The sequence below is a fragment of the Macrosteles quadrilineatus genome, unplaced genomic scaffold (genome assembly GCF_028750875.1).
Source record: "Macrosteles quadrilineatus isolate MER2022 unplaced genomic scaffold, UCM_ALF_1.0 Scaffold_5__1_contigs__length_97177068, whole genome shotgun sequence".
In the NCBI taxonomy this organism is placed as follows: domain Eukaryota; kingdom Metazoa; phylum Arthropoda; class Insecta; order Hemiptera; family Cicadellidae; genus Macrosteles; species Macrosteles quadrilineatus.
Genome location: NW_026542598.1, coordinates 79,889,584 through 79,900,011, shown reverse-complemented (window position 1 = coordinate 79,900,011; position 10,428 = coordinate 79,889,584). Strand labels below are relative to the sequence as shown.

The 10,428-nt window shown below is 38.4% G+C and overlaps 1 protein-coding gene across 3 annotated transcripts in view; it reads left to right on the top strand.

Moving 5' to 3' along the window:
• The first annotated feature begins 235 nt into the window (after nucleotides 1-235).
• LOC128996006 (WD repeat-containing protein 47) overlaps nucleotides 236-10,428 on the top strand; it is a 272,428-nt gene continuing 262,235 nt past the window's right edge. The window contains exon 1 of one of the 3 annotated variants that reach the window (XM_054421114.1): nucleotides 236-460. Coding sequence is in view for 2 of the 3 variants with exons in the window: in XM_054421112.1 (XP_054277087.1) it covers nucleotides 7,794-7,855 (62 nt within the window). In the remaining variant the exon portion in view is untranslated. Of the gene's footprint in view, nucleotides 461-7,694; nucleotides 7,856-10,428 lie in introns of those variants that run through there. The other 2 variants (XM_054421112.1, XM_054421113.1) reach the window with 2 other exon arrangements.

The window sequence follows — 10,428 nt, the reverse complement described above, 5'->3', positions numbered from 1 at the left end:
TTTAGAATCGAGTATAATTTTACGTAAATTGATTGATATTGGAATTTTATTTAGTATAATTAACCACCTTATGTAGGATTTATATGATTTTAACAATGTTTTATAGCATTAAACGCAAATATTAACATTTAGGGTAATTTTTAGGGTAACTCAAAGTAGATTTAGGGTAATTTAGGGTAATTTTAGCCCGCCTTTAGGGTAAAATCGCAGCAACGCGGTGGCAACACTGGTGTGTGGTCGTTCTTGTTCTTGTTGTTATATTATCGGTGTCAAATAAGTTCTTGTGCATTTCTAGTGGATATTCAAAGTTTTTGCTTAATTGACTATTGCTCAGAAATGTCATAGTAAATACCCACTTCTGAGTTTAGTGATCCAAGGAATCCTAGCATTTCTCACAGCGTCGCCAATTGAAACCAGCCTTCCATTGCCAGTTTCATCTTGTTTTAGTGTTTGCTTTTTGGTAAGTTATTGAAAAACTTTTGCCTAAGGGCTAAAAGTATGTATTAAATAACAACCCCTAATAGGGATTAAGCCTAACTCATTCAGCCATTTTCTGGTCGGTTTCTCCATGTCTAGTAGTTGTATAGGCCTCTACTAATCATCCTAACCTCTCAACAGGTTTGGTTTTGAGTAACGAGCATAAATAGGCCGACATGACTAATCCAATTAAACGCTTGGTCTTCCAAAAAACATTTTCTTCACGCAATGGCGCGATGAATTAAGTAAAATTTTATGTCGACTTAAAAAGGTACCGGTTTACAATCGATCGACATTTTCATTCGGTTGTTCTTGGTAACAGATACGGAAGTCTACTCCCACAGAGAACCACAAGCCTGCAGTGATGCCTTTTTGTGATGTCGCATGTTTGCAACGCTCGGTCTATAGCAAAGGCTACAGCCTAGTTAAAATTATTATATTTTTCTTGAAATATCCCAAACGCCGCATAGGCTACAAGTGACCGTTCATTTTTGTTATTGTTTTTAGGTAAAAGTAAGTCGGCCTCGGCCTAAAAAAAAATTTTTTCATAAACAGTTTCTAGGTAATTTAACAAATAGGCTATAAAAGCTACCTAGGCCTACATAACTTAGGATAATGACGGTTTGCTACAATGGTAAATTTTCATGAAATAAATGAATCCATATACATAATCCCAAAGTAGGTACCCATGAACTTTTGAGAAAACTACAAGCCACACCTTCTAAACCATATAGGCTAGGTACATAAAATGTTCACCATAACGAGAAACCTTGCACAAATCTATCCATTATTTCTTTAAGTAATAGCCCTTTCCTCTCTAAACTACGCCACAAACTCCGATAGCTGTACACCACACGCCAGCAAAGAAAGAGGCAGACAAATTTTCATTACGCGAGTCGCGAGAAACAATGACGTCATCATCTTCATCCAGAGAGGCTCCCTTCAGCGGCTTTCAATAACTCCATAGCGAAAAAAACATTTTGTTTGTTGGTTTTGCCTTAAATATTTTAACATGATCTTATTAGGAAAAAATAAGTTCATCCCTTGATTATAAGACTAGGCCTAATAACTTAAGTAAAACATAATATCCTAAAATGAACCCTAAAATAACAGAAACAAAATTTCATCAACACTAGTGCTCAGTCTCACCAACATGAACTAGAAGTAGCCTACATACAAAACAAGCTTTTACAATGTGATGTAGAAGTCTACTTGTGTTGGCGAGTCTAGGGTTACTTTAAATACCGTATGTAGGCCTACTGTATTTTACTTAGGTAGGCTATAAAAAAACCGGTCTACATATACCAACCAACCTTTATAATAAAATTGGATCTGTGTTACCGGTATGGTCCTAAAAGACTAGGCTAATGTTTAAAATGTTAAATGTTAAGTTACCTGCAGAAAATGCATATTTCCATTTACCCAGTAGTATTTCCACTCAAATTGAGTTAATCCTACCCTTGGCTACTTCGACCTGTTGATCTTTTGTTGCACCCCTCAGCTCAGTCTCACAGGCTTGTGTCATAACCTAGAAGTTGTGCGACGTTTTCTCATACTCTTCGAATGCACCTAGTGCCCCAGAACCCAAGTGGTTTTTACTTGGTTCTGCATTTTTACGGTAGTGTTTTAAAACCTCTTTACTTGTTGTGTCTCTAGTCACACAAGACCCCAGTGCCTTTGAGGCGACTTGGCTGTTTGAGAGTATCAGGCCTATATTCCCTTTCCTCAGGTTATTGTCCAGGATGGATTTTAGCACAGCACTCAATCGTCAGGACCTGCGATTGAAAGACTGCCGCAGTCCCAGGACTAAGGAGATTGGTTTTGTTACCATACACCCTCATCCCCAAACTCCCATCCTTTAAGCAGGAAACCCACTGGTCCGACACTCTCCGACACGTCACCTTCCGTCAAGGCTCCGACACCTTCCGACAAAATTACTTTGCATTATTTTAAACGGACTGTAACCCACTAGTACGACACGACACCTTCCGATCCGACACGTCACGACAACATTGCTCTCTGGGGCATTCTTGTCGGATGTCGGATCCGTCATTTCTCCACTCTGCGTGCACCAGGCCTAGATTTACTGTCTAGCTTTGTGTGTGATCACAATATGTGGAACAGATATGGAACATGTGATCACAAGAGTGTGATGTTTTTGTACAATTATTGGTTACGGAGAAAATGCAAAGAATTTTTTTTTTATTCCCATGTTATTCTTATGGAGAATTTTATAAAATATTGTAAGTTTGCTTTCTGATGGGTATATTTTGATCACAATTGGTAAATTTCTTTATTTTATACTAAGTTATTAATACTTACTAAAAACCACACTTTTTTACCCTCCCTGTAGCGATCCTAGGTACTCATAAAACCTAATGTTAATAAATACACTTAATTGAAAATCAATTCAGGTAAATAAAAATTTGCTTAGTCGGCAGGTTTGCTGCGACGGGGGTATTATTGTTTACGTTTTGTACTGTACTTTTTGCTAATTTCCCTGTAGTACAGTAAATGTTATCGGAATTATCAAGGTGGGTCTAGGAAGGTCCTTGACCATTGTAATCTCTCATACGAACAGTGATCGTCATAAATGTTATGGACTTTTTTCATTATTTGCTCCCTAACTACTGCTTGTGAACAGTATGTGATCACATGTTTCATCGTAACTGGCACTTTAGAGTGGTGGTGTATTTCTCGTCGGAGCCTGTCGGACCAATGGGTTAATGCCTTAAAATTGCGGAAGGCGTCGGAAGGTGTTGGAGACTTGACGGAAGGTGTCGTGTCGGAGAGCGTCGGACTAGTGGGTTTCCTGCTTTAGACTTCTAGCCTATCTGTATAGAATACAAGGTATGCCCAACACATATTGTGACCACGCCGCTGCCAGTCGTTCCTTACTTCTTAGCAACTTTGTAGGGAGTCTCAAAGTCATACTCTTCGGTCATTTTTTCACTTGCACTGTTAGTTCTATATCCATACTCGGTAAACCCCTTATGTACTGGTGTCCAATCCCTCGCTGAACCTTTAACTCGCCTCTGCTACTCATCTTGAGGGCTGTGATGGCCGCACGTTTCTTGACTTCCTGCCCCAGCAGAAGCATTTCCAGGATTGCTTCCAGTGCAGTTGTCAGCAGGAGTTCATGGTCCCACAGACCCCAGAGCCAGCCAATCTTTGCAGCAGTTTCAGTTTTCCGAAATCCACTCTGCTCTGTCTTTGCCTATAACACTAGGGCTGTGTATGTGACCATGGGCTTGATAATGGTCTGTTGGTCTTATAAGTCCAATATAGGCTACTTGATGGGGGCTAAGCCCCCATTTCTTACCAAATGTTCTTCTTAAGTTAATAGCTTATAATGAAGTACTGTAAATACATTTCCATATGTTATCTAAATATAGGTAGGCTTATACATAGACCTAAACAAGCAAATTTTAACAGTTTAACATCCAAAAGAATAACAACTTTTTTTTAAACTTATCTAAGGCATAATTTCTTTTTTGACATTTCTCTGTAAATATACTTAGTGTAAAAAACGCTTCAATTTATACAAATTTACTTGTTTTTATAGGGCCTATCTACAAAACTAGTTCAGAGAGAAATTGCAGAATTTTAATTTTGGGGATGCAAATGGAAAAATCAATTTTTTCCCCTAAAAAACCTCGTTCCTATCCGATCAAGCTGGTTATTGAACTCCGTATGAATAATTTATAAATAAAAAACTTTTTTCAAAACAAAACGTTTTTTAACGCACTCAAAAGTAGAAAATACTTAAATTAATTGATATATTTACATTCTTTCAAAATGTAAACATGGAACATTTGAAAGCCCATGGGGCGTAGCCCAAGGAAAATATGAAAATTAAATGATATAATATTGCATTGTCATCCATTTGTGAGCTATGTTTTAAATTTCAAGTCTCTAGCACATCGGGAACTTCGTTTGAAATTGATATAAAAATTAGTAGGAAAGCGAGCTAATAGAAACAAGCCCATGGGGCGTAGCCCAAGGGAAATATGAAAATTAAATGATTAATATTGCATTGTCATCCATTTGTGAGCTACGTTTCAAGTCTCTAGCTCATCGGGAAGTATCAAAATTTGCAAGAAAGCGAGTTAATAAAAACAAGCCCATGGGGCCCATGGGCAATATGAAAATCAAATTAAATAATATTGCATTGTCTTCCATTTGTGAGCTATGTTTCAAGTTTAAAGTCTCTAGCTCATCGGGAAGTTAGTATAAAATTGATTGCAAAATTTGTACTGGACAAGAAAGCGAGCTAATAAAAACGTTTTAATAATAAATGAAGAACACGTGGTGTATCAAATTCAACTCAATTGGCTACGATTATGTGACACATTCTATTTTTATTAACTTTTTTTGAATTCTTATCCAACTCACAATCCGCACCCTATTGTAAGTTTACGTTGGTGTCCAGCAACATGAAATGCAAAATGAGGAGCCGACAAATGGGATTCTGGCGGGTTCGTCAAAGGATTCGTCGCGCACGGGCAGCTGACGATCCCAGAATTACGGGTATTATTCTTGAAACAGGCCCCGTTCGTCACTGACCCTTCGACCACAAGGTACTGTATTGTTCCTATCGTTGAACCGTATGAGCATTTCAAACTACAGAGTGTTTAAACTACATAGAATTAGAATGTTGACAACTTTTTTCGGGAAGCCATTTTGCCATTTTACTTTTTTCAGTCAAGGCTGAAATAGGTCTCAAGTACGGAAACAGGCAGTAGGTTTTTGCACCCGATAAAACGTTTTTTTTATTAAAACAATTGAAAAACACTCTATAGATGGGATAGTACCATGCACAAGTTTGTTTATCAATAGTGCATCTTCTATAGCCTTATATTTAGGAAGTCCTAACAGCCAAGGGAAGAAAACAAATCAAAAATAGTTCGGTCGCTGTGTTTCAAAATATTATTTATACAATTCTTTGTGTAAGCTCAAATCCCTTGCTTATTACTTCAGTTGGCCGAAAGCTCAATTAAACCTTCTTCAGGGCAATCTTTTAAAATCTTCTCTACTATAACTACTTCACAGAGCTCGTAGACTAGCGTAGTAGATGGCGGGAAAGTACGCATTCAGATGGTTAGCCTCCTTTTTACACGCAAATCGTAGCGTGTCGTGTTAATGATACTAATTAACTACAAGATGCGTGTCCTGCGCATGTGCGTGTGAAGAGCAAATGTTTATGTGCCGATGAGTGTTTGTAAACCGTCCAGGAAAATGCGCCATTACTGTACTCTGTAAATAATACATTATGAATGTGAAGGTAAAATTTTGGTGAAGTATTCGTATAAGTTATTGTTATACGTTTTTGCACCGATTTGGGAATGTTCATCTCTTGGAAATTTAAGTGGGGGAGGTTCCTGTCGATTACCTGTGAAAGCCGAAACTCAAGACTTTGTTATAGTGAACGACTCTACGTACATTACCGGTTTTGGTTACTACGACGCTACTACGCTTCTCGGTCCTCCTAGGAAACAGGCGGAGGTCCTCCGAAATAAACAACTAGAGGAAAGATGGCAGCGGGCCAGAGGAGAAGCGCTAGGTGTCGGAGCCAGCCGTCCTCGTCGTTGCAGGGGTGATCCCAATCTTCTTGCTTTTGAACGGAAACGGATCTTTGATTGGAACGGTGCTTTGAGTCGTACCACAAGTAACGTTCCTTTATCTGTGGTCGTACCGAAGCCTGAGAACGCACTATGGAAGACTGGTTGTACGTCGCCTGGAGGGGGATGAACGAGGGGACGGGGAGACGTTTCCAAGAGGGTTTCCATTGCCTGGACCGATGGGTTTAGTTGATGAGAGTTGGAGGGTCTACACACAAGGTTAAAATACATATTAGACCCTGATGGTGCATAGGGCGTTTCCTAATCGTAAAAATACGGTTCTTCTACATCTCGAAACATATTTTAAATGCTTCTAAAGTTTCTATGAAAATTCAATGTTTAATTCCACATTGCAATAAAAAGGACTCGGTGTCACAGTGGACAGCGTTCTCGGACCTTGTTGCTATGCATTTTCTAATATCGTATGTTAAGAAGACATTTCCTAACAAATACCGATACATCGTAAGTTTAAAGTGTGCTAAGAACAAAATTTATTTTGTATTATTGTTGTGGATTAGTAGGGAATGAAAAAGAGAATCTGTATCATTGCTCCCGGTATATTTTAGTTCCAGTTCAATTAAGTCTAGATAAATGATGTGGATATTTCTAACAATTAAAAACATAAGGAACCTAATATGATACCGCTTCAGTGAGAAGGATTCGCAATTTATTTTCAATAAAAAATATCAAAATAACACATTTTGCCGACATTGGCAGGTGCGGGGTTTTAAGCTGAAATATGACAACCCCTAGGCCAACTTTATTTTACAAATGTAGCCTACATTATAAAAGATATGCGTTGTAAAATAATACCATTGCGTTTTGGATTCTTGAGTCGACATTTCATCTTATGGACCAGCTGTTTAATCGACACTTTTTTTTAAATTCAACATAGTTGAAAGAACCACTCACAGGGTATATACTACCAGTATGCTCATAATAAAAAGTATTATTTTATTTATCACGTACCTCAGACTGCAGTTCTATGTTGGCTTAGTTAAAAAGCTTAGTGTATTTTTCTGAAATCTGTAGTTTATAGACATTTGCGGACTTTGTCGATGACGCTCAATTGAACTACATTCAATGTTTCCTAATACAGTAGTACATACAACTACCCCCCAAATTAAAACGTTTTACATCAATATATGCATGTATTTAGGTCCATTACCGCCGATTTCCATTCGAGTCCCGTCAGCCGCAACGTATATGAAAGTTTACAAATTGAAGCGTTTACTTTCACTTAATTAAATTATATCGCTAGAGAAGTGGGTGTTAGGTACGCGCTGAGAGATGAAATGCATCTAATTACCTAAGTAATTCTAAGCACTAGACTATCGGGGCGCATTCCGCGCGAGAGGTCCAGTAATTGCTCTGGATCTGGCGGGAAGGCGGTGGCGGGGTGGCGAGAAACAGCTGATCAGTGATCAGTGCGTCGTCGCCGCTTGTCGTCTGCTGTCGCGGAGTGTCCTATCGGCTGCACCGGTGAAGCGATCATTTTCAACTTATGTGACCGGTAAAATCTTTGGTGTGACCAGGATCAACTAGGAACTACCTAGAGACGTTTTCGCGATACGTAGTGTGAGTGTAATTTTTTTTTTGTAGGACGTCCAGCCTTTTTAGAAGCGCATTATGGTAAACGCTGCGACGCAAATAACAAATTACTTGTGGTGTAGTTATTGAAAATGTTCGTAGGCGATGGTTGTCCTTGTTGACAAGGAGTTCACTGTTTTTGGAGGGGAACCGCCGAGATCACCAAGGTAAATTCAACTTTGTAACGTTTCGTATTTTGTTTCCCAGATGTTTTAACTGAAACAGTTAGTATTGTTCATTTGTCCAACATGTTTACATGACAGACAACTGCATACCCTAGAGTATTTTTAACTTTAAACGTGGATTTTTTAAATTTTATTACTATTGCAGTAACTATAGTTAACATCAAGAAACTTCGATAACCATGGGACAATTTACTGTAAATTAACATACTTTATTGTTTGACATAATTGCATAGTAACCTAATCAGCTATTAGTGATCATGAGCAAACTTACAAAGGACTTAAATCAGCCAACAATCATAACCTAATCAGCTAATCGTGATCATGAGCAAACTTACAAAAGGCTTAACTCAGCCAACAATCATCTTTCATTTATGTGGGTTTAAAATACGCCTTTTATAAAATACACAAAGAAGTGGCCAAACTCTAATATTTATACTAACTCATTGAATTACATCTTTGAATAATGGTCTAATGCTAATAACAAATCTATTTTGATTTAAATTCTAGAATCGAACGTTCATGGATTATCTGGCGAATTATAGACTGAATACTATATTAAAAGCTTCCAAGGATAAAGATCTTCTAATGAAAAGATGACTCAGTATTTTTACAAAATTTGTTAGTTGAGATCCTATTTCAGAACACCTTTTAGGACAACATTTGTTTAAGCAATGTCTAAACAAAACATTTTTAATACTGTACGAAAAAAACTAAATAAATATTTGTTCAAAGGTAGGCTATAATTGCACGTGAGTTTTAAACTAAAATCATTTCCACCCAACGTTAAAATCGCCACCCTTTTGTCAACGATGACAATAACTACTGTTGTCACAAAAAACAATTACCCTTTGTTGAACATGGAATGTTGCTTTTTAATTAAGATTTCAAACCGCGATGAAACATTAACAAACTATGGTTGTTTTTATTTGTGATTTCACTAGAAACTGTACGAATTTAATATTTTAACAAACAAGTTGTTTTCTTTCTTATCTGACTTAAGCCCTGTAACTGTACTTTCGATGTTCATGTTGCCAGTGTGGATTTATTAAAATTTGTCAGAAGACGAGATTTGATGTTATTAGCATATTAGTTGCCACGCAAACTGATCATGATCATAACAGACTCGTAGTGTTTAAAAATCCGAGAATTGTTAGCTATTTTAGAAGTGGTGAAAGATATTTTTTAATTGCCTTCGTTGGGTTGAAGATTAAACGAGAGACATTAGTCCGACAGCCGCCGGATGTAAAAACACCCGTCTACCGGACCTGCTGACCGGGTGTGCCGTTAATACACTGGCCAGGTAGTGGTCAGAGCCTTGGGCCCGGGAGTCACGGGTACTAATCCGACCAATCACAAATAACAGATTGCGATAGGGGATTCGAAACTTCTTCACGCGGTGCACACGTGTTTTTTGTCCCACCTTCACACACTATTACGCTAGGTTCTAGCCCGGAACTGTGTTACACATTACTTCAGGCTAATTCTAGAGAATGGCGGCATTATCACATGGATGACATCCATTGGTGGTTGGCGGGATTTTAACCCGGGACCTCGGGCTCTGAAGCCCCGCGCTCTACCACTAGACCAGCTCACTCCCCTATGCGGTTCACCAGTAATGTAACGAAGTATAGTTCACTTAGCGAAAACTGCGGTGTGTTGTCTTTTCTACTTCAATATTTACACTTAAACAGTTTGCTTTTTGTGTGTACAGTATTTTGAAATGATTAGGTATACTGTACAGGATGAGTTTCAATTGACTCGGGTGATCTATGTATCGTTGTTAGTGAGATTAACAATTTTTTTAGCCAACATTATTTTATTGAAAGTCCAATGATCAAGCTGCTCCGGTTCCAAATTTAAAAGGTTACCTTTTCTCAGGATTTCCCCGACAACTTTCTGTCAACAAGGCGAGCAATGTATTCACCCACCTCTAGCATTGGTGATCATAATCGTTGCAAATGCAAATTTGAAATTGGAACTCGGAGTCCATCTTGGTTTCTTAGTTTATGTGGAATGTATGTCATGATGATACTGTATGTGTAGCTGCTTGCTGACGAAAAACAGACTGATTCTTTAGCCAGTACATATACCATTTATGAAAAACTCGATAGCCACAAAGCTCAAGCAAGTCATCAGAAAGCTTTGGACAAAAAGGCAGCAGCGAGATAAATGTGGCAACGCCGCGGTACCGGCCTACTGAAACAGCTGTTGCACTAATTCATAATGGAGCCTCTGCGCAGTGTTTATGTTTACACGTTTGTTATTGCTGTATCACCATGTCAATAGGCCGGCCGGTGCGACGTTGCCACACACCAACGCCGCGGCCTTAGAGGAGACTATGGTTTTGTCCATTGTCTGTAAATCTATACATCACACAATCAAAACCTGAGTGTAGAGACATCAGTGTAGCTTTGTTATTACTATAATTTAAGATGGTGCCACCTAGGGGGGAGTGATGGATGTGTGTGGAATGGTGTGAGATAATCTGTGTAGTTTTGTTACTAAGATCAGCTGTTCCATTAGCCAGGATAGTTGATTTAAAAGACCAGCGAGTT